The sequence below is a fragment of the Vulpes vulpes genome, chromosome 14, assembly GCF_048418805.1.
Source record: "Vulpes vulpes isolate BD-2025 chromosome 14, VulVul3, whole genome shotgun sequence".
NCBI classification, from domain to species: domain Eukaryota; kingdom Metazoa; phylum Chordata; class Mammalia; order Carnivora; family Canidae; genus Vulpes; species Vulpes vulpes.
In genome coordinates this window covers 104,793,847-104,817,277 of record NC_132793.1, presented here as the reverse complement: position 1 = coordinate 104,817,277, position 23,431 = coordinate 104,793,847, and the positions used below count along the sequence as shown (strand labels likewise).

At 55.2% G+C, this 23,431-nt stretch overlaps 1 protein-coding gene across 6 annotated transcripts in view; it reads left to right on the top strand.

The window, feature by feature from the left end:
• CEMIP (cell migration inducing hyaluronidase 1) overlaps window positions 1-23,431 on the top strand; it is a 139,762-nt gene that overhangs the window by 63,190 nt on the left and 53,141 nt on the right. For 2 of the 6 annotated variants that reach the window (XM_026000261.2, XM_072737476.1), the window contains exons 2-5: window positions 16,097-16,212; window positions 20,303-20,449; window positions 20,978-21,116; window positions 21,838-22,074. In XM_026000261.2, the coding sequence (XP_025856046.1) occupies window positions 16,119-16,212; window positions 20,303-20,449; window positions 20,978-21,116; window positions 21,838-22,074 (617 nt within the window). In that variant the 5' untranslated portion in view covers window positions 16,097-16,118. Of the gene's footprint in view, window positions 1-12,820; window positions 14,257-16,096; window positions 16,213-20,302; window positions 20,450-20,977; window positions 21,117-21,837; window positions 22,075-23,431 lie in introns of those variants that run through there. The other 4 variants (XM_072737477.1, XM_072737474.1, XM_072737473.1 and 1 more) reach the window with 3 other exon arrangements.

The following is a 23,431-nucleotide window of genomic DNA, read 5'->3' as shown; positions in this document are numbered from 1 at the left end:
TAGAGGCTCCAGAAAGAGGGGACTTGTAAGTCATCTTAGATGGATGGCAGAGTTTCTTGAGTCTGTGATTCTGGAGAAGAGCCTTCTAGGCAGAAAGAGCAGCGTGAGGAAGTGGACAGACCATGGGAGTACATAGGGTCTTGGGGAGCTGCTCTTCTGGTATTGGGTGGCCTGAGGGTAGCAGGTGGGGTCAGGACAGAGAGTATCAAGAGGTGAGGTTGGGGAGGCAGCTTCGAGCCACCTCACCTAGGACCTCACAATGGAAAGGTGTGAGGTACAGGATCTGAGAGCAGAGTTATGGGCAGCAGTGTAGGGGATGGGTAAGAAGGAGAGAGAGAGAGATTGGAGACTGAAGACTGGCCAGGAGGCCCCCATGAATGAATGTCCAGCGGGGGAGAATAGAGGTGGTACTAGGGTCCACGACTGAAGAGATGATGAGGAGGCAGAAGGCACTGGTGGAACTTGCACATGGGTAGACGGGTTCATGAGCAAGAGAGGGATGGAGCCGAGTTTGCTAAGCTGGAAGGGGCACTGGTCTGAGAGTTCACTGTGATCCTGCCAGGGGACTGTTAGTTTCTGAGAATACCAAAGCGGCTAGAAAAAATATGCAATGGCTTAAAAGTCCAATAGTTTGGGCCCTAGAAGAGATGTATTACTTACTATCATGTGAATTTGGAAAAATCCCTTAATCTCTGGGATATGGTTAAGGGACAAACCAGGTGGTAAGTGAATCACCCAATGCCTGGCACTTATATGGCCCTCTGTGTGTGTCATTTTGATCAGAATCTACTGGGAATCAGTGGTTACTTTCAATGTGTTTTTGGAAATCAGAGAGGTCTAAATAATAGTTGAGGGTGACAATGGCATTAGTTGGGTATTGAGGACAGCAGTTTGTTTTATGGCATGGGAAACGTTCTGACCCAGTTTGCAAACATTTCCTCTGGCATCGTCTTCCTTTATACAGAAACATGTTTAAAACAAAACAAAACAAAACCTTTTGTCCCCATTCAAAGAAGGGTTTTACTCCTCTGCTTTCATGTCACAACATACTCTGAGGGATAGTCTCGCCCCCTCCCTTCCACCCTGTTATGCCAGGACCTTGGAGGACAGCCAAACAAGGTGGAGCTTATCTCATTTTCAATACCGAAGGGGAAGACAAAGTGTGCACAGTGCGGAGTGTCTGGAAGCTGTTTATTTGATTTTCGGCTGGTCTTTGTTCCAACATGAATTGAACTGTAAACACACGAGAGCAGCTGCTAATAGGTGTCTAGAGAGTTGAGTGGCAAAATGCCCCCAAGGCGCACACTGGTGGCGCCATCTTTACAAGTCTTTCCTGAGTCGGCTCGCTCACTCCTGTCTTGCCCTGGGATACAGAGTGAGTTGGGGGCATCCCATCCACCGTCCTTACAGAATCCTGGCAATGATAGATGGGATTATAACCACGTGAGAGAGTCACTGAGAATAGGGTAGAAAGCCATACAGAGAAATGTGTTGTGTCTGAAAGTTCCAACATCCACTGAAGATCTTCTGTGAGAAAGGCGAGGTCACTCCTTTATGGGTTGGAGAACCATGACTTCTTTTGTTGCAAGGAACAGAAACCAAGTTGAGTTCAAGTTAGCAAGATGAAGAAACAAAACAAAACATGGGGTTCGATTTATTATAAGGACCCAGGTGGTGTCTCCTAGAATCAGAGGCAGGTAGAAAGCCAGCCATATGCTAGGACTGGAACCAGGAGAAAGAGCATCAGCCTAGCTTTGGTCAGTTGTACCCACTGGTCCAATCCATTGCCCTAGGAGTTTGGAGTCCCATGGAACAAACATAGTTCCAGGAAAGCCAGCCTGAGAAAAGGCAGGTCACTCGGGGTCTGGAGCAGAGCAGAAGACCTTGGTTCACCAGAGAGATTTGGGAAGCCTCTTAATATGGGGGATTTATGCAACCCTGAGAGGGTGATTGACCCCATTCAAATGGCATGGATCTCATAGCAAGAGGTAGGACTACTCAGAGGGCCACATGGAGCAGAGATCACAAACACCAGGATCAGCTGTAAGGGCAAGCACTGTTTCCTTATCTCTGTGCCCTGCCCCCACTGCCCAGACTCAAGGACAGCAGTGTCCACTTAAGAGGGGCTGGATAGATTGCATTGTACATTGCCATTTTTTTGTAGATCAAAATGGTTGAATACTGATAATTTTATATTTTCAACTCAATACCTGATATATGTGTGGTGAGTTGAACTGGGACCCAACTTTGAATCTTCAGTATGAGACCCCGGGCAAGCCGTGGGCTCGATGGTTTTGAAGGCCCACCTTGCTCTAGGGTACCAGAAATATAACACTGGGGACACGCGGACACTCAGAGGCCAGAAGAAGCTGGACCCAGGTCCCAGCCTGGCACCATCCCTGCCCCTGCAGGCCCTTGGAATGCTCGTGGGGCCTGCGTGGGGCTGACAAGCCTGCCTCCCCCCTTAGCCAGGACTGTTCTCTCCCATTTTATGGTGAAAAGCAAGGACTAACTTTTTCCAGCTGAAGTCTCTGGAAGATCTTAGGCAACATAGCCGACTTGGGCTGGACGGGGTCCAGTGTCCTGGGCCGCCGCTCAGCTCGGCAGAGGAGGCCGGAGCCTGAGGCGGGTCTCTGTGCTGCCGGCCACTCCTCTGGCAGTGATGCACACGTGGGCTGCAGCCCCCAGGGACCAGGCTGAGGACCCTGGGGGGGCACTGCAGGCCCTCTGCAGCTTTCCCCTCTTGACGTCTTTTTTCAGTACCATCTGGTGGGTGGGAGGCCTGAGGCTGACCTGTGTGCCCAGTATCCCAACTTCCCAGGCAGCAACTCTCTGGGGAGCGTTTCCTTGAGGGTACGCAGTTTCACAACTATGAGTTAGTGGCTGTTCTGCCCTTTCAAAGAGCACAGCTGGTGATGGAAGGTCACTTTTATGGAGTGCCTACTGCATACAAGTGTTTTGTATAAACTATCTTTTATAATTTTCTCAAAGGAGGGCACTTGGGTGGCTCCGTTGGGGAAGCTACTGCCTTCGGCTCAGGTCATGATCCCAGGCTTCTGGGATCAAGTCCCGCATTGGGCTCCCTGCTCAGTGGGAGGTCTGCTTCTTCCTCTCCCTATTCTCCTCCCCCCACTGCTCATGCATGTGCTCTCTCTCTCTCTCTTAAATAAATAAGTGAATCTTTAAAAAATGATTTAAAAAATGTAAATGAGTATTGAACTGTAGTTAATAACAGGCATGCTGACGTATTTAGGGAGAAGAGTATTGATGCTTGCAATTTACTCTGAAATGCATCCAAAAACAGGTTGCTAAAAAAAACAAAAAACAAAAAACAAAAACAAAAACAGGTTGCTTTCTGGATAGATGGACAGAGGGATGGTTGCATAGTTGTGTGATACAGTAAATGTGGCAAAATGTTACCAGTAGCCTCTAGGTTGTGGGTATGCTGGTGGTCACTGTGGAATTTTTTTCAACTTGGTTGTATGTTTGGAAAATTGACTGGTAAACTGTTGGGGCCTTTCGGGGTGGGAGGAGACGGGGGAAGCAATTGTGTGGAGCCCTGGGGTCCCCTAGTGGTGAAATAGGGGTCCCCAGAGCTCAGGGCTGGTGGGCGAGCTTCTCCAAGCAGGTACCACCCTCCTTCCCCGCCCCGGTGCCAGCCCTAGTGCGGGACTGAATCCTGAGTGAGATCTGAAATATGTGTTTCTCTGGGTCTCCCTTCAAAGAGAGAAAGCAGGAACCAGAGGAGCCTTGATGATTAGGTGCAGCTCCCCGATAGGTTTATAGGAGCTCATTTTCTCCCAGAGATTGCGGACTTTTGCTCCTAGCCTGAGGCTGTGGATCGCACCTGCCCACAGGAGTACCAGGTGACTGGTCGCCGGCACAACGAGCTATGAGCTGGTGGCACCCAGGGCCGTAAAACCAGCCTTGGCAGGGGGACCCCACCTGGAGTCGCTTCCTGTAGGCATGTTTGAAGTAGTAGGAAACCAGAGTGGTTTCTGCAAATAAATAACCAGGAGAAGGCAAGCCCCTCAGATCAAAGGAGGACTCTGGCCCAAACTTGAACCAGAATCAGGCGTGCTCTTCCGACCCCGGTCTGGCCAGGCCTCGGGAGGAGTGGGGCGAGTCTGTCTGCTGTGCAAACATCCCTATGTCTGCCCTTCCGTGGTTTTGTGAGCCTGAGCACGGGAGCCGGGGGAAGGCTGCCAGCCCGGCTCCCCGCTGCCGTCGTCCAGCTCTGCTGGCAGCCCCAGCAGGTGCCTGCGCCCCCGCCTCCTGTCGCATCCATCCTGTCACATCCATCCGCAGGGGCTCTTGGGGCCGCTCGCCCCAGCCAGGCTCTCAGGGGAAGGGAAGCACTCCAGCCTGGCTCTCGGGGAGCTTGTCCTGACCAACTCCTCGGTGTGGCCCTACATGGTCATATCCGGGGTGCTAGGGACAGAGTGGGTGGGGGAAGGGGATGCTCAGAAAGCAGTGGGGAATCAGGATGCAGAAAGCATCTCAGGGCACGAGAAGTCAGTGCGCCCAAGAATCGCTGTGGTGTTGGCTGGTCCATGGCTTCAGTCGAGGCTCCTCACTGGTAACGAGCTCCCAGGGGCTGCTGCCCCTGCTGGTCCCCAGACCGCACTCTGAGGAGCCCTGCTGCTGGCCATCCCTCCCCTCAGGAAGCTCAGGGCCGGTGAGCAAGCTCACCAGTAAATTCACGATTGCAAAGATTGCAAAGCATGGCTGGTGGAGAAAGCCCCTGGCACTGAGAGAGGACTTCCTTCATGTGGGAGGGGTCCCAGGGAGCCCCTCTGAGAACCAGGCTTCACCCTGACACCTGATGGGTGGAGTGGGAGCGAGCATCCCAGGCATCTGGCTGGCCCATGAGCAGGCCTGAGGGCAGAAACAAGATGGGCATCTTCAGAGGACAGGACCCAGGGGCCGAGGTGGTGGGGGTGAAGCGCACAGAGGAGGCCAGGCCACATGGGGCTGGGTGAGGAGTCCTGCCTTCTCACCAGGTGGGATGGCAGCCATTGGATGGCCTAAAACAAAACATGCTGGGACCTGTGCAGGCCTACCTGGTGCAGATGGGCCACGGTGGGGACGGAGAAAGATGGTTCTTACCAGTTACGGTAAGAAAGAGTCTTGTACTGTGGTGGTGCCAATGACCTGCGTTCTTTGCAATGTGGGTTATGCTTTCCTAGGGACACATGTGTTTTCAGGACACGCTACACCCAGAGAAAGAAAGTCTCTTTCCCAGTAATATGAGGAGGCATCATTGATTAAAATGGATATTTTCTGAGAGCAAAAACACTTGTACGAAACTAACCCCCATCTCGCCTTCCCCTTATCGGATCCTTTTCAATCAGGATGGTTTCCACAGTAACTGTCCACAGTATGACTCAAATTGACTTCAACAAAAAAGAACTATTGTTGGCTTATGTCATTGAAAAGTTCAGGGATAGCACTGGCTTCAGGCAGAGCTGGATCGGGGTGCTCCAGGATGGCTGCTCTTCCTCTGCATGCTTGCTTCTCAGGCAGGTGCTTTCAAAGGTGGCCCCAGGTGACTCCAGGCTAGCAGCCTCCGGGGTTGAGGACAAACTTCCCATAGATCCGGGCCCCCTGTCTTTGTCTTGGATCCTGTGACCATCCCTGAGCCAATCCCGGCTGCCAGGGGAGAGAATACAGTCCTTGAGTCCAGGTCTCCTATTGACCTCAGCAGCCAAAGTAGCAGATCAGCCCCTCCTGAACCCCACTGGCTGAGAGCGAGGAGACAGGGCTGTCAGAAGAATAGCGAGGTGTGGGAGGTCCACAGTGGCCTCCAGAGTCCATGGCCTGGTTTTGCCCTTTCTAGACCCATCCTGCTGTCATCCAGTTCTCCCTGTCTCATGGCATCTGGGTGAGCACATCCTCCCATGAGACGTTAAGGCTGATTCTCAGGTTCATTCCCTTGTGTCTGGACCTGACCCCGGGGGCAGGAGCATTTTCTGCCCCCACAGTCCACATTTCCAGTTCGAAGGAAGGCCCTGCCTGATTTGTCCACCACGGGCCTGAAGGCAATGGTGGGTGTATCGTAAGGCAGACTCAGGTCCTGACCAGCGCCTCTGGAAGGGCACAGCCTGCATCAGATCCTCCAGGGCATCAGGGTGCATGTGCAAACGTGGGTCACTGGGTCCTGCCCCAGACCTGCAGCATCAGAACCCCCGGGGTGTTGGTGTGATCTGCACACACACAGGTGCACACACACCCGTCCAGCTCAGCTGTCAGCTCCCGCTGCTCTCATGGCCTCTGGGGCGAGTCTTTCTGCCGCTCCCCTTCCTTCCTTTACGTCTGGAAGTAGGTGGTTTAGAGTGGCAGCTCCATGGTGCAAAAATAGTTTGAATACACAGAATAGAACCACACTTGGTGCCGCTCCAGCGGGGCTCTGTGGTTTTGAGAACACCTTTCCTTCCCAGGCACGAACCGTGTGGCCTTGGCAGGCCATCACCTCACCCCACCTCCCTTCCTTCTGGGCACTAGAATCTGGGCAACAGCTGTAGGTTGGGCCCATGCAATCCCCATACGATGACCGTAGTGTCACTCCAGAGGAGCTGTTGGCGGTGAGGGCATCGCGTGGAAGGCGAATGGTACCAGACCCTGTGACCTCCGACCTCACCTCAGCCCCAGCACCTGGCCTCCTTTGTTCTGTGGACCCACCGAGCTCCCCACCACCTGGTGCCCTCACATCCTGTGCTCCCTCTGCAGGGCTGTTCCCATGGCACCCCTGTCCCGTGCCTGCTCAAATGCCACCTTCTTGGGGGGCACTTCCCTGACCGCCGCGTATACAAGAGCAGCTCCTTTCTTTTGGTCTGCTTGACTTTCTCCGTTGCTCTTAATGCCACCAGGCACACGCAGAATGTGTTTATGTGCTCTGTGTTCTTTCTCTCTGCCCGCCACCTGCGCCCACTGGACAGTGATCTCCAGCCGAACCCAGGGCAGGGTCTCCTGAGTTGTCATGCAGGAGGCACTTAGTAAATGTGTGCTGAATTAATTCAACACTGGTGGCAAAGTCCAGCTGCACATCCACCCCAGCCGCCCTGCACACCCCTGCCAGTAGCATCTGTATGGAGAGCACTGGGCTTGTGCTGCTTTATGCCCCTCCTGGCTGCCAGTGGCAAGCTGTCCGGGGAAAGTCCTGCCCCGAAGTTGCTTCAGGACCACACCCTGCTCTCTCTCATCTCTACTGTTCCTTGGCACTCCTGCCCCCTTGCTCCTACTTAGCTTGTGATCTTTGAGATAAAGCTCCTTGGGGGAGTGAGCCATCCCATCCCCATCGGCAGGAGCCCCCTTGGTGTGAAGGATGGAGCAGCAGGGCCATCATAATACCCTGGGAGGGGTAAGCAGGTGGCACCGGGCAGGAGGTGATGAGAAAGCAGGGGACATTTTGGAGAAATCTTTCTGGAGCCTCAGAAGCAAGCAGACACACATGGTGTAACCTCAGGCCAGAAGGGATGCCTGGCCAACTCCTGATGCTAGTATTCAGTGAAAAAAACCACAACTGATGAAGTGTTTAATGCCATCACCACTTAACCAGCCACGGGAGGACACAGAACTGGTCAGCAAGGTGTGTTGCCAGAGGTGAGACCTGGAAAGCTCCAAGTTTTGACTCAGAGTCCTGGGAGAAACTCCCTTTGAGGTGGCTGAACTCTGGGATTGGGCTGCTCTGGGCATCACCTGACCTTTCAGCCGCCGACCTGGAGGGGGCTCAGGGCTCTGACGTCCAGGGCGGGGCGCGAGGCATAAGAGCCCCATAGCCAGGCAGCTCCCCTCAGGCCCCAGCTCAGGCTCGCCCCGCCCCACCCCCAGGGGAGGAGAGCCAGCCAGCAGAGCCTTTTGCGGATGACACCCAGCAAAGCCCTCCGTTGGACCCAGGTCAGCTCGTCCTAGAAGTTAGGTGGCAGCTTCTGTCCCACACACCTGCTTGCACCCACCAGTGTATAAGGAGGCCGAGAAGCCTGGGGTGGGGTGTGGTGGGAGGAATGGGATGTAAGCCTTCCTTCCACAGGAGGCTCACTTACTTATAGAGCCATGTGTTGAACTGGACAGACCAGACAGACGCCCAAACGCAGGGAAGGGCAAGGAGGCTCCCGGGAGAGGAATGCCATCATGGGTGAAGCCCTCATGTGCCCTGGCTGGGGGGCACGTGACAGAGCATGGACCATCATCTCCGTGCAGCTTTCACAGCTCCGCAGTGGGGATCTCCCGTGTGCCAGGCACCAAGGGGCAGCGGCAGGCTTTCCTCCTGGGGGGAGAGGCTCAGCTGACAGGGTGACCAGGGGTAGTGGCTGTGACAACCCGGGGAGCTGGCTGCATGAACAGTGGATGTGTGCCGGTGCCTGCAAGGAGCCTCAGATAAACCAGGGGTGGGGGTGGAGAGGAACCCTGCAAGGAGCCAGACTTCCCATGTGAATAGGTGAGTGTGGAGGTGCTGGACATCTGACGCCTGGGGACAGGACTCAGGGTAGGGACACAGGGACACCTGGATCACCTTTTAGAGTATATAGTGCCTCCCATCCCCGAGAGCGCCAGGAGAGGAGAGGCCAGGACCCTTCCTCGCTACAGCCTGCAGTCCCTTCAGACCGGAGCAGAGGCACATGAGCCTTGGACTCTGCATCTGGGGAGAAGCACCTACATCAATAATAGGACGTCCTCTCTTCCTTCATGATCCTGGTGGGGGCAGGAGGGGGTTACAAGAAGGACGATTCTCCATTGAGGGAATGACTTAAAAGACTTCAAAAAAAAACTTACCGTCTTAAAAATCATCAGCTTATTTAAATGTTTCTGCTTCATGCTTCCACCTGGTGTCTTAGAGAGCACTGGGCAAAGAGTCTGAAGATGCAGTGCAGTCAGATAGCCAAGTCGTTTGTTCATTCAGCAGCCGCCTGGCAAACCCGTGCACTCAGTGTCCAGGATCGCCGGGCGGCCTCCGGGGTCAGGCTGCCGAGCTGCGCAGGGTCTGTGGGAAAGGCAAAGTGGGTTTACCCTCAAGGAACCCACAGCCCGAGTTTCCAAGGGGAATCATTCAGTAAATCCCAAGGACGAAAGAGAAAAGCTTGAAGAAAGGTTTGATCGGAAGCTGTAGATGCAGAGGGAGAAGCAGCAGATAAAGGCGTCAGGGCCAGGGAGACGGGGAGGAGGAGACGGAGTCCGAGCCAAGGCAAGTTTCCGAAGGTGGGAGAGCCCTTAAGTCAAGGAGGTGCAGACCACGTGCGAGCCCACCAGGGCCAGCTGGGGACAGAGATGGGACCTGCTGCCTGCGCACAATGCTTTCCCTCCACCGCCCCCGAGGTCCCCCCTACCCCACTGCCCCGGGCTCCAGCGTGGGTTGTCTCAGCGTGGGAGCCCCCAGAGGAGTGTTAATACCCGGAGGTGAACATGAGTCATTGCGTACCTTTTTATCTCCCTCCTCCCCTCTTTTGGGAATTCAGCCCGCCCTATGTGAGCGGCCAGCCAAGCCCTCCTGGAAAAAAGCAGGGAACCACACTGTTGCCAGAGGCCCTCCTTGGCCTGCTCTCGGGCCCCCGGGGCTGAAGGGATCCCCCACTGACTTTGTACTCTTCCCAGTGGGAAGGGCATATTCAGGCACAACCTGTGCCCGGTGCCTGTGTCATATTGGGGCCCCCACCCCACACTCCATGAGCATGTCCCCATGAGGATGAGCTTCCTATGTAATCCTTTTGAGAAAGCATCTCTGGCTTTAGCAGTGCCTTGTAACTGACGACCCAGTACTAGGCATTGCCAGTGAGAGGGACTCCCTGAAAATCCCACTTAGGAAGTCAGGCTGGTGGTCGGCGGCATCAGGCTGTGAGCGGGAGCCAGGCACAGATGACAGTGCGAGCATCACTCCTGGAGCACAGGGCTCAGTCACTGTGCCACACACCTGGCAGGCACCATTCTGTCCTGCCCAGCAGCCCCCCAAGGCAGCTGTAGTGCTCCCCCCTCATAGCTGAGCAGTAAGAGGACCACCACATTCACACGTGGCCTGTCAGCCGCAGACCTGGCACTTGCACTTGGATCCTTCTGGTGACACAGCCTGAACGGTTAGCGCTTAGCCAACACGCTGTCAAACACTCACGAGGTCGACACCGAAGTGATGCTTGACAAGTGTCTCTTTGGAGCCGAATTAGCACTGTTCTCAGATGTGAGCACATGTGAGCATCACTGGGGTGGGGGGCTCGCTCACCCACAGATGGCCAGGCCCACCCCAGAGCTTCTGATATGGGGGGCTGGGCCCTCTGTGGTGGGCTGGGGCTGTGGTGACCCCCACATGGGTGGGGGGGCTGACACTCCTGGTGGGGGACGCCACTCAGTGCATACTGCTTGGAACTGAGTGGCAGCTCTGGTGTGGGTGTTCTAAACCACGCCGTGAGGCCTGGCGCCCTACCTAGCACGGTCCAGCGAGCTTTCTGCAGCACTGGACACAGTCTGGCTCTGCGTCCTCCAGGACAGTCACTGACCACCAGCCCAGGGGGCTCCTGAGCATTTAAAATGTGCCTCGTGGGACTGAGGAGCTGCATTTTCAGTTTTACCTCATTTTAAATGTAGATTTACGTTGTCACATGTGACTCGCGGCTGCTGTATTTGGCAGCACAGCTCTAAACCAAAAGCAAAGTTAGAGCTATGCTTGTGGCTAAATTGTTTGCTCCAGTGCTGAAGCTCTAGCAAGCCATGAAGAGTTGGCTCTTCATTAGAAACTGTCTGGTTTGCTGGGACGGCCACCTGCATCGTTTAGATTTCGGTGCCTGTGGCATAGGGTAATGGGACAGGCATCATTTTGTGGGTGGAGGTCTTCCCTTCTGTGTCCCCGACGCCCATAGGGTGGCTACTCAGGGGGTACCGAGACAGCCCCTGGAGCCAATTCGGTGGTGTGACGAGGTGCTAGGGTCTGATGGCACAGCAGGACCAAAGGACTTGTTCTAATCCATCTGGAGCTGGCGTAGCCTTGGTGACCTTTTGTCTTCTCCCACAAATGGCAGCACCTTGCCTCCATGCTCCACGGGCAGGTGGCTCTGCAGGGAGGTGGCTCCCAGAGGGAATTCCCTGTATCAGAGGAGGTGTTTCATTTGGTGAAGGAATTTGAAGCCTCTGTGGATGTATAAAGGGTGATGGAGGCATGTGTTTACTATCTGAACAAGACTTGAAGTAATGCCCCTGGGGAGATGGGGGCAGGAACCGATGGGCCCCGTCTCCCTCCACCCCAAGCAAGCAGGGAGGTGGGAAGGTGACCCATGGCACGTGTCCATAATAAGTTAGAGTTGGATAGAAACTCTCCTCTCAGATGCTGGTTTGGATTTCCAGTGATTGGTCTGGAGCAACACCGGCAACATCTGCCCATCTGTAAAATGAGGTGGTCCTTGCCGCTCAGAGCACGGCCCCGGCCCAGGAGCAGCAGCCTCACCTGGGAGTTGGTTCAAAATGTGGAATCACGCCCCAGCTCAGACCTGCGTGGTCAGAAGCTGTGTTTTCACAAGTCCTCCAGGTGATTCATGCACACGTGCTCAGGACGGCTGGACCAAGCCTTGTACCCTCCTGCATTCTGTGAGCCTGACACTAAGTGACAAGGGGCTGAGGCTCAGGAGGTAGGGACACGGTATCTGGAGAAGAGGCCAGGCTTTGTAATGCCACTGACTGGTCTTTCTGGAATGTTTGCGGTTTTGGCAGCAGGCAGAAAGGTCTGGGCGGGTGTGTTTCCAGAGGCAGGGACAGCTCATGCTGGAGGAGCTGCTTCCCGGAGCAACCTAGGGGACGCTCTGATGTGCAGAAGCAGGGGGCCTGCGTGCACTCCTGTCTGAGGAGCCAGGTAGGGCTCCCTGTCCCCGGGGCCCCAGCAAAGCAGCCACACACATCCTGGGACAGGCCCCAGAGCTGCTGGATCCCCCAGAGCTGGGGCCTCTCTTGAGTTTACCTGGGATCCCGAAGATTCCCCAGGGGGACCCGTGCCAGGTCACCAGGTGACCAGGTGGGGTTCATTCTTTTGCCAGCGGGACTGGGCTGGGATGAGCGGCAGAGCAGGGACTTGGCTGCCATTGCCTGACTCGGGAGAGGAGGCTGAGTCTCCTCCGCACTATCTCAGAGGAGCTTTCTGTCTGGAGGGAATGAGATCTCTGGGCTCAGCCTTCCTGTTTCTGTGGTTTCTGGTGGCCACTGGGATAGACCGATGAGTTCTCATCCAGAAAAGGTCCTAAGTTGTGCAGGTGATCTGGCCCGCAGCAACCCCCTGGGCCCGCCACAAGCTGAGCCACGGGCTGGCCTTGCAAAGAGCACAACCGGATGACTGGCCTCGGGTCAGGCGCAGGGCTAGAAGCTCTCGCTTGATCCCACGACGACTTTGGAATTTGGGATGTATTATCTCAGACTTTACGGAGAAAAACTGGGAGACCCGGGTGCCCAGATGGTTTTCCCGATGTCAGCTGTGTGGCCAGGATTGAGGACTCTGGACCACGCTGTCCTGCTGGTGGCTGGGCCGTGTCTTGTCTCTATTTGAGTGACACTAGACTTGCCTCAGTGCAGGTTTGAGAGGGGAGACGGCTGTCCCAGTGCTCTTGCCCCCCGACATAGGTGCTGGATCTCCCTGCGGGGCCCACTTCACCTCCCTGCCTCCGAGCTTAAACTGACCCTCTCCCTCATTTCTCAGCTCATGTCTGGTTTTCTCAAAGAGGTCCAGCTTCCCCGGGCCTGCAGGCAGTGGGGACTCTTGTCCCCTGGGGTTAGGGTGCTGCTGTGCTAGGGAGGTCAGAGCAAGGACCCAGGGGCTCTCTGGAGGCTTGAACAACACTCTGCTTCCCCCTCTCTGCAGGTGCCAAGCCCTGGACCCCAGGACCACCTGAAGGAAGAGCCAGGACGCAGGCCCCTGGCCAGGAAGGTGGGAGGAGAGGCGGACAGAGGCAATGTGTCTTGTTCCTGTTTTGAAGCTACCTCTTCTTGTCCCTGTGAGGCTTGGTAAACCTGAGGACTGGGCAGCCCCGGGACTGCAGGAATGCTGCTGTTCTGGAAAACTGAGCTGCTAATGGCAAACACCTGAGGAGTAACCCGAAGGCCTGGCCTTCCACACAGCACATCCGCCTTCCTCCTCCTGGTGGGCCCTGCAGGAGGGGGCCGCTGCACCCTCTAAGCAACAGACCGGCTCAGGGCCATCAGGCAGCGGTCAGCCAGCCTCGGGCCGGTAGCTTCCTGCAGAAACTTCTAATACCATTGGCCAACACATGCTCTTCCCGGGCCCTCGGCTGCTGGGAACTGTGTCAGGACCGTTATCTTGCCAGCAGAATCTCAACGCCCATCGCCAGAAAGCTTTTAGTGGCCAACGGAGAAAGCTGTCCTCTGTTGGTGAAAAACTCACAAGTGAAATTTGAGAAACTTTGGGGATTTACTTCAACAGAATATTTCTCAGGGTTTCTGTGCTCAGGCGCCGGAAGCTGCTCCTGGGAGAGAAGGCGCAGAAGACGGACCCCCCGGGCAATGTGGGGTTTACGTTTCCCGGCTGCAAGTCTCCCTGCCTCCAGTGACTTGGACAGAGACACAGCAGAGATGTCTTTAATGTTGAGAAAAAAGAAGTTTTGAGCATTATCTCTCCCAGTGGAATTGTTTTCGTGTCCACCCGGAAATTGATTTTTATGTGTGTGATATCTTTCAAATGACCTATAATATAATCAGAGGATGCCAGAGCTACTAGCATCCTGCAGGCCCAACTTGCACTCTGCACATCGAGGCCAAGCTCCACAGAGGAACCCCCAGTGCTGGGGCAGATGGGGTGCCTGGCCCCAGACTGTCGCCCATTCCCATCACCTCCACCCTGGGTGCTATCACATTCTGTTACCGAGTGAAGGTGCCAGCTGGGGGTCCGGGCGCCCTGCAGAGGAGACCATGGTGATGTGGGGCTTCTCAGCAGCAGACGGCATGCTCTCTCCGGTTTTCTCAAACTGATTGGGACTTTAGAGCTGGGCTCTGGCTCTCCCCTGAGGCCTGTGCAGCTCTCCTGTCCCCGGCACCCCTTCTTTCTATTACAGAGAGCAGGAAAGCAGACACTCCTCTTCTAGGGGCCATGGGAAAGGCGCCGTTCCCAGATGCTGCGATGCGTGCCCTCTGCAGCCGGCTGGGATGACTAGAATGGGCCTGTTGTTCTCGCAGACCAGGCCTGGGCCAGGCAGGGAGGACACCTCGGGCATTGAATCTGAGAGTATCGGTTTCTCCCTCCCCGCCTGCCAGCACACCTGTGCAGAAGGGCCCAGGCCCAGGGTAGGGGGCTCAGCTCAGACCCTCCTGCCTGTCCCCACCCCCCCGCCCCAGCACACCCCAAGTGCTTTACCTGGAGCTCACAGGCCTGGGATGGTCAGATTTGTCCCTGAGTCATTTCAAGGGGAGGAGCCTGTGTTGGGTGAGAGGGATTTGGGTGCCTTTCTCAGTGAGGAAACTGTGCTTGTTTCAGGGCACAGCTGCTACTCATACTCAGGACAGGACCCAGGAACCCAGGCAGGGAAGCTGGAACTGGTCACCCCCTCCAGGCCCAGTCTCAGCTATCTGTGTGGCCACAGAGGGACAGATGTGTTTTCCGGGTGCAATCTGACATCTTTTTTTTTTTTTTTAAAGATTTTATTTATTTATGATAGACATAGAGAAAGAGAGAGAGAGAGGCAGAGACACAGGCAGAGGGAGAAGCAGGTTCCATGCCGGGAGCTGGACGTGGGACTTGATCCCAGGACTCCAGGATCGCGCCCTGGGCCAAAGGCAGGCTAAACCGCTGAGCCACCCAGGGATCCCCAGTCTGACATCTTTTTAAAATTCCTATCTTGAGGTTTATTTATGAGACAGAGTCCCATATTCACCGTATGCGGTGACTATATGCGGAAAAAGGAAAAAATAAATGGCTTCAATAAAATAGAAGTTTAATGACAGAAATTTAATTCCCTCTCACATAACGATAAATCCGTAGTCTAGGGCTGTTCAGCTCCCCACAGTGTCAGGGCCTAGATAGATGTTCCTCTAGGTTTGCTTTGCCATCTTCAGCACGGCTCCTACTATGTAGCCACACAGAGCTGCTGGAGATCCAGCCATCGTATCCACATTCCTGCCAGCAGGAAGGAGGGAGGAGAGAGGAAGGTCTTCATGCCTTCCTTTAAGGACATCTCCAGAATTCTCACATTGTACTGGGGCTATATTGACCAGAACTTAATTCCAAGGCCACAACTTATATGAGAGAGTCTGAAAAGGTAGTCTTTTTTTTTTTTTTTTTAAGATTTTATTTATTTATTCATGAGGGACACAGAGAGAGAGAGGCAGAGACATAGGCAGAGGGAGAAGCAGGCTCCACGTGGGGAGCCTGATGCGGGACTCGATCCCAGGTCTCCAGGGTCACACCCTGGGCTGAAGGTGGCACTAAACCACTGAGCCACCCGGGCTGCCCAGGAAAGGTAGCCTTTATAGGAGGTGGCCATTCATCCAGATAAGTCAGGGGTTCGTTTACCAAGTAAGGAGGGGGCAATTGGGGCACAATTACCGATCTCTCTCACCTCCCATTGGATAGGTGATATACAGAGTGTTTGTAACACACAGACATCATATTATCAAGGCTTATTTTAGAAGCACAGACTGATAAAAAAAGGAGTAAAGATTAGAAGTCAGCCAGTCAAAATCAATCAGTCAATCAGCCAGTCCATGTCCTCCAGCCAGTCCATGTCCTCCTTTTCCAAATTAAGAAACCTAGGCCCAGGGAGGTCAATCCAAAAAGCTGAGCTCACACAGCAAGTTCGTGGCATCTAATTTCCAGCTCATGTTCAGTGGGAGTGTATTTGGTTTTCCCTGCTTCTTGAGAAAAAAAAGTTTCATTCTGGAGGGGAAGGGGTGGGGGCACCAAGTATGAAATTCCATCTGTCCTTGGGTCTCTGAGCTGCAGGCCCCGGACAGGATGGTGACAGGGCCTGCTGGTCTTAGGGTGCTCACCCTGGGTCGTGGCAGCTGAGGACTCTGCACCTGCTGGCTGGAGCGTGCCCGCTGGCGCTGCCCCCATGTGTGCCAGTGGTCCTGTCCCTGTCTGTCCCGGCTGAGCTCCCGGGTCTCACTCAGCATGCTTTCATTTCAGGGCGTGGGCGTGCGCTGCCAGGATGGGCGCTGCCAGCATGTGGGACTTCTCCTTCACAGCAATGCTGATGCTCAGCTGGCTCAGCCTGACCTGCTTACCCGGGGCCGCATCCACAGGTGAGTCACCCAGAGCCGTGGGACTTCGTGCCTCTGTGGGAAGGTGCACGCCCCTACCCTGAAGCGAGGCTGCTGGGGGGCAGAGAAGGAGCCGCAGGGGACTGGGCTCCAGGGGCCCTGCTAACCTCCCATCCCAGGTCAGTCTCCTGAGCTTCCATCATCATCCACAGAACCAAGGGGCTGGACCAGATGCGGGGGTTCCATACTCAGGGTCCACGGGAGCCAGGCACGTGAAGCAGACCTGTGCGGCTGGCCAGGCAGGGCCCGGGGTCCCCCAGCCAGTTCAGGCTCCTCTAGGAGGATGCCCATTTCTCCATTCTGGCCATGTGCTGTCATGTGTGAAGGTGGTGCCCCATTGCGGGATCTCATGAGTTTTTAAGAGAAGCCAGAAATCTAGATTTTTATGTAAAATTCCCTTCCTCTGAAGTGTTGACAGCCAGTTCAAATGTTACAAACTGCTCTGGGGGTTGGGGAGCCCAAAGAAAAAACACATATCTGGGAGCCAGCTTGCCACCTCCAGGCTTCCCCCTCACTCTGCAGTCATAGAGTCTGGGAACATTCGAGCACCTTGTTAGCTGTGATGCTCTGTGCAAGGTCTGGTTTTCTGATCTCCGTGTCAACTTTTTCTTGGAATGAGTTTGAATTAACAAGCAGAAGCTCGTGGCAAGTTTACGGGGTTGATAGAAAACTGTCAGATAAACCAGACTTAGGGTAGATGGTGAGAGATGGGGGACCATGTGTCAGTTTTGAGCAGAGGGTTAGCAATGATACCATCACTCTTGATGCTCTGGTTTTTTAAATGCTGTTATTATTAGTCGAGCTGGATGCTTTTCTACAATGAGAATAAAGGAAGGTACGTTCTATTTTGTTTTTCTCAACCCGTGGAGGGCAGGAAGTTATCTCTAATTATCACGGGTGGAATTCCTTCTGTGTGATTCTCCGTGGAATCATGCAGGTCTGGAGGGGATGGGGCAGGTGGGCAGTGTTTTTAAAGTCTCCATGAGATAACTGATAGCATTGCCTGAATTCAGTCATTTATTCTTCTGTCATGTATTCACCTCGTGGACACCGAGGGGCATCAGCGCTAGGCCAGGAACCGGGCTCAGGTATCTTATAGGATGACCTCGCTCGGGGCCCTGGGGAGGCCTAGCCAGGCGTCTCCACATCCTGGGCATCTCTTTTCTGTCTGGGTGTAAACCGCTGGAAAGGAGGCCATGCCTCTGGCTCCCCCAGCCCGTGCTTCTCCCTGACAGCTTTCCATTTGCGCCCCGAGTGGGCTGGGCTTGCATTCACTCCTTATCCTGCTTCCTGCCTCTGCGGCCCCTCCTGGGAAGGGTGGTTGCCCTGAAGATATTCCAGCCAAGGCTCTGACCGTTTCCAGCTGCTGGCTGGTTCATGTACATGAAAACCCACTGAAACTGACCTTTCCGGACTGCAAATATCCAGCTCTGATGAAGGGGCCGGGCTGTGACCACTGAGCCCCTGCTGCGGGGCCGATGCTGCTGGTGCTCTGGGACACATTCTCCTGATGACAGCTGAGCCTGTGGGGTCAGCCTGCCGCTTCCAAATCAAGAAGTGAAGCCTGACTCAGGGTTAGTTCTTGGAAAGTGAAGGGGCATTCCAGCTTGTCTTAGGAGATGTGGGTGGCAAGACCCTAGGGCTTGATCCCAGGAAGTTGAGAGGCCTTATCTCCGCATGTTCATGGCTACATGCCTGGACCACTTGGCCCACCAGCACCACGTGTGTTCCCAGCACAGCAGCAGCACCGACTCCTCAGAAATGGATGCTCAGGTCCAGAACTAGGTGGAGGGTAGCCCAGGGCCTTGGCCTGGCCTCTGCCGGATGCCAGCCAAGCACATGACCCCACTGAAGACAAACCCAGGGATGGGCCCTGACCCTCAGAAGCCCCTGGGTGGGGTGGAGGCTGCAGAGCCCCAGCCCCCAAGCCCATGGCTGCCACACGCCCAAGCAGGGGACCCACCCACAGCCCGTCCTGGAAGCTCCAGGAAGTCTGCTGATGAGCAAGGATCATAATTCTCAGTGTGTTGCCATTCCTCAGGCCCCTTGGGGTTTCCAACAGCTGAAAGAGCTGCTTTCCAAACAATGTGCCATTCTCTCCTGAGTGAAGGAGGTCCAGAGCTGAGTGACTGCTGACGGTAGAGCAGATCGGCAGGCACAACGGGGAGGGCCAGTGGGATCACCGAGGGCCCGCCCCATGCTTGGTAGCAGAGAAGGGAACAGCCGGCTGCCGCCTTCATAGGGACAAAGAATAGGAGATGATGTGGCTCTGGGGTCCGTCTCTGGGGCCGTTGAGTGTAGACAAGCCGTGCCTCTGTTTCACATCTCTTGAGATATGTAAATATGGGGCAGACACTCATCTCAGAGATAATGGAACAAAAGTGAAGCTACAGGTTGAGCTGCCATGCTGGGAATCATACCGAGTCCCCCGGGGTCCCAGTCCCCCATTGTGAACCTCATTCTGTGCACCCACTTTGCTGCAAAGACACAAGCTGTCGGGTGCCCTTCCTTGGAGCCTGAGCTGGGAGCCCGCGTCCACCAGCCTGCAGCAGGGCCTTCACCTGCTGCCTGAACCCCACCCCGGCCCTCACCACCCCACCCTAGGGGCCTTCACATCTCCTGGTTCTCGGGCTGACAACTCCCGCGGGACAGAGGACAGGAAGACAGTGGGACTTGTTCTCTGAGGCACACCTTCCACTTTTGCTTTGCCCACCACTTCCCCTCTGGATTGTTCCTTGCTGCCGGGAGAGTCTGTCCATATCCCAGGCAGTTCTCTTCCCCCCTCCGTGCGCACAGCACACTGCTGGACCAGAGCCTGGCCCCACCAGATGGAGAGGACGCTCCTCCTGTTGCTTCCACTGGTCCCGGGAGAAGCGCCTCCCCGGGACCCACCACGGGGGCCTGAAGTTCAGCTACATGTTCTGACTCACGAGGCCGCCACAGGCCGTGAGGCATCAGGTTCCCATTGAGGATGTAGGACAGAAACACAAGCTGCCCCTGGAGCAGCATGGGCATGCATTCCTCCGCATGGAATGGTCCTGGTGGCACTCCACGTAGCTTTCCAGAAGCCACTCCGTTTGGTTCCCCAGGTGGCGGCTCAGTGGAGGGGAACCGAGGCCGCGGCTGGACAGGTGTGGGGAGTGCCCCACTCGGGAGCCTTGTGCCACGTCAGAGCCTGTCTCTCTCTCTCTCTCCAATCGGACAGTACCATTTGTTTTACAAAACTTATTAGTCTGTAACAATGTATTATTCAATATCGACTTTTTTTTCTGAATTACTTTCTTTAAAAAAAATTTTTTTTAAAAAAGATTTTTGGTTTTTTATTCGAGGGAAAGGCAGAGAGGCAGAGGGAGAAGCAGGGTCCTCGTGGGGAGCCTGATGCAGCACTCGTTCCCAGGACCCTGGGATCACACCCCGAGCCAAAGGCAGATGCTCAACCATTGAGCCCCCCCCAAATTACTTTCTTTTAAAAAAGACGATGGCAATCTCTTCCAGCAACTCCACGGACAGGACTTGCAGGGTTTCCGCAGGACAGGCACCCAATTAGAATGGTCACTGCTCTCAGGGGAGCCAAGAGCATGACTGATCCTCCCCAAGGCAGACACAGATTATGCACTGTTCCTCCCAGTTTTGATGCCATCCGCTAATAAGGGGTCACTCTCGTTTGGAGCAGTGTTGCTCAGTGATGTGTGTGATCTAATACCATCCTCAGGTTTCCAGGCGAACAGAGCCAGATTTAACCTAGAGTCAGATCCTCACGTGGAAGGGGACGGGGTCTGTGGTACCTCTTAGAGCACCTCTTTCCAGAGGCAAGAAAGTCTTGGGTTACAGGTACTCCTGGAATGTCTTAGAGAACCATCTGGTCTACCCTTCATTTTGTAAACGGAAAAACTGACCCCAGAGAAAGGCAGTGGCTGGTTGGCAGACGTGCATGGGACTGGACATCAGGGTGTCGTTCTCAAAGGCCTAGTGCTAGTGGAGAGAGGCGGGAGCCGGGAAGACATGCTCCGTGTCTGTCCTTGTGTGCTGGTGTGGGTGGGTGGACGAAGTGATGCCTCTCTGTCCTTGGCAGCAGCAGCTGAGTGCCCTGACCAGAGCCCTGAGCTGGAGCCCTGGAACCCTGGCCACGACCAGAACCATGATGTGCACATCGGCCAGGGCAGGACCCTGCTGCTCATCTCTTCCGCCACGGTGAACTCCATCCACATCTCAGATGGAGGTAAGCCCGTCTCCCCCCCACCTCTCTCCCCTCCACTGCCTCGGAGCCCAGCAGCTAGTACAGGCCACCGTGGCTCCAGGTGGACAGAACAAAGGCCACCTGCTGCAGGTTCAGGTCAGAGCATCTGCTTGGCAGTGATGCCACCAGCTCTGGGCACTTGGGAGCGGAGGATCAGAGCTCCCATCTTGGCGAAAGGAGCTTTATAGGGGGAAATTCGTGTCGGTGCTCAGAGCACTCCCGCTCGTCAGGCCTTCAGATGCTTGCTTGAGCACTGCCGCTCGTCAGGCCTTCAGATGCTTGCTCATCGAGACAACTGCAGATGGGCCGGCAGCACTCACACAGCGCGGGGCAGGGAGGAGGGAGAGGGAGCCGCTCGGAGCACGGCGCTCGAGGCAGTGCTGGAAATGCAGACGTGCCTTCCTGGCTGCCCGGACGAGGTGGGGGCGCAGCAGGTCTGCCCTCGGCCTCTGCTCGAACCTCACCCCAACACGTGTGTTCTTGAACCCCACCCCCTTCCCGTGGCTTTAGGAAAGCTGGTCATTAAAGACCACGATGAGACGATTGTCCTGCGTACCCGGCACATCCTGATCGATAACGGAGGAGAGCTGCACGCTGGGAGTGCCCTCTGCCCCTACCAGGGCAATTTCAGCATCGTTTTGTATGGAAGGTGGGCAGATAGCTTCTGGGGAGCGGGCCGGGGGGTCAAATGCTACTCTCAGATCTGATGGGAAGGCGACTTTCCAAAGGGGAGGGCAGGCACGATGGCAAGGCTTTAGTGCGAGACGGGAATCATCCTTATAGACTGCCAGGTGTAACCACTAGCAAGACAGCCTTCGGGATCGGGGTGAGCCGAAGCTTACTAGGTGTATTGTTTCTCATGGCCTGGGTCCACGTGTAAGGCACAGAAGTCCCTGCCAGACTTTCAGCTGCCTTTCAGCCGTGTCATGGCTCGGGAAGCCTCTGGGAATATTTATTTAGCCGGTTATGATGGACAAGATAAAGAAAACCTCCGCACGTTATTTGCCTCTGGCTCTGCTCCCTCTTTGAACTGTCGAGAGTCCTCAGAAGCAGTAGCCAGGAGTGCACGAGGGTCTGCAGCCCTGGTGACTCCCCCTCTGATGTGGGCCAGAATGTGAAACACTCAGAGCTGGGAAGGAGTGCCAATGTGTAAACTAGTGATAAGTGGTTCTGCTTGGCCTTTTGGCCTCATTGTGCTCTCGGGCTTAGGAAGGTCTGGTGCGCGAAGCTACTTCTGCTGGCCTGGCGCAGTCCCCATGCATGACCGGTTCTTCGGTGGCTGCAGTGGGGGCAGTGCAGTCCTCTCCGGGTTGGGTATCCAGTGAGGACATGGGCCTGCTGACTTTGGGGAGCTGTTCTCTCTCTTGTAGGGCCGATGAAAGTGTCCAGGCAGATCCTTACTTTGGACTGAAGTACATTGGGGTCGGCGCAGGAGGCACCCTTGAGTTACACGGACAGAAAAAGCTCTCATGGACATTTCTCAACAAGACCCTTCGCCCGGGCGGCATGGAGGAGGGAGGCTATTTTTTTGAGAGGAGCTGGGGTCACCGTGGAGTCATTATTCATGTCATCGACCCCAAAACAGCGACAGTCATCCATTCTGACCGGTAAGATCTGCCTTCACTTAGACACATGGCCCTTCATTCCACAGGCACGTACAGAGCCTGTGCCCTGGCCAGATGCTGCTCTGGGTGCTGAGATGGAGCAACGAGCCAGACAACCTGGAAGAATTATGTCTCTGCCTCCCTGGGCATTTGCCCAACGAAGCTGCATTAATGGGAACAAGCAGACGTGCACACATGTATGCACAACATCATTTCAGCTCGTGATCATTGCCAATTAGAAGAGAAAGTCGTAATGAAGTGGTGGAGGGCAACTAGGGAAGGCCACTTTGCATCGATTAGTCAGGGTGGGCCGGTGTAAAGAAGCAACATTTGAGCTGAGAATTGCAGGGTGAAGATGCGTCAGGGATTGGGTGTTCAAGACGGCAAGCAGCAAGTGCAAAGGGCCAGTAGTGAGAGGGGCATGATGGTGTGGAAACACAGAAGGGCCAGCAGAAGGGTGGAGGTACAGGGCAATGGCAATGTGGTGCAGGGACGGCAGGTTTTTCAGCAAGGGCAGATGCACCTCGCCGGGCACCGTAATGAGGTGGGTTTTATTCTAAGTGGGACATGAAGCCCCTGGAGGGCTTCAAGAAGTGTCTGATCTGATGAGAAGGACATCCTGGCTGCTGTTTAGGACTGTGTGGAAGGCAAACAAACATCCAGAAAGCAGAGGAGGCGGGGCGGCTTTGGCCGTGGTCTGAGTGCGAGGGGCCGCCGGCCAAGACGTAGGCAGGGGCTATGGCAGTAGAACGGGGTGAACTGGAGAAACACTTACGAGGCACAGATGGCAAGGCTTCCCTGGCTTTCCTCGGCTCTGGCGGGAGCTAGCGCTTCCTGCAGGTTCCCGGGTTCCTGTCCTGGCCCTGCAGAGGCTGTCCCCGGGCACTGGGGGGGCAGGACCCACCAGGAAGGGCACAGAAAAAGCTTCCCTTGCCCTCAGGCAGGGAAGCAGACACCCAGCTGCTCTGCTGCTGCTGGATGGGGCGGCGGGGTGTGGGGTCTGCAAGAACGGGGTGCAAGCCGTGGGTGCCCACAGGAAGCAGCAGGGAACTGCCATGACATTGGGGCAGGCTGGGCAAGACTCGGGATATTGGACGATTGTTGGACTTTGTGCAAACCATCATGTGAACCACTTCACCGGCCCTCTGTAATTTATCTTCATGACCCGTCCCCCCACCGAGTTGATTCTGTTATTATCCATGTCATACAGACAAAAATACCAGGATTTGGGGAATCCATTTGCTCTGTGTCACAAGGCCAGGAAGTGTCAGAGCTGAGGTTCACACCCAGATCTGCCCACACCCTTCACCCTGTATTTCTTCCCAGTACCTGCCTTGGCCTGGGGCCTCACGATCCTCAG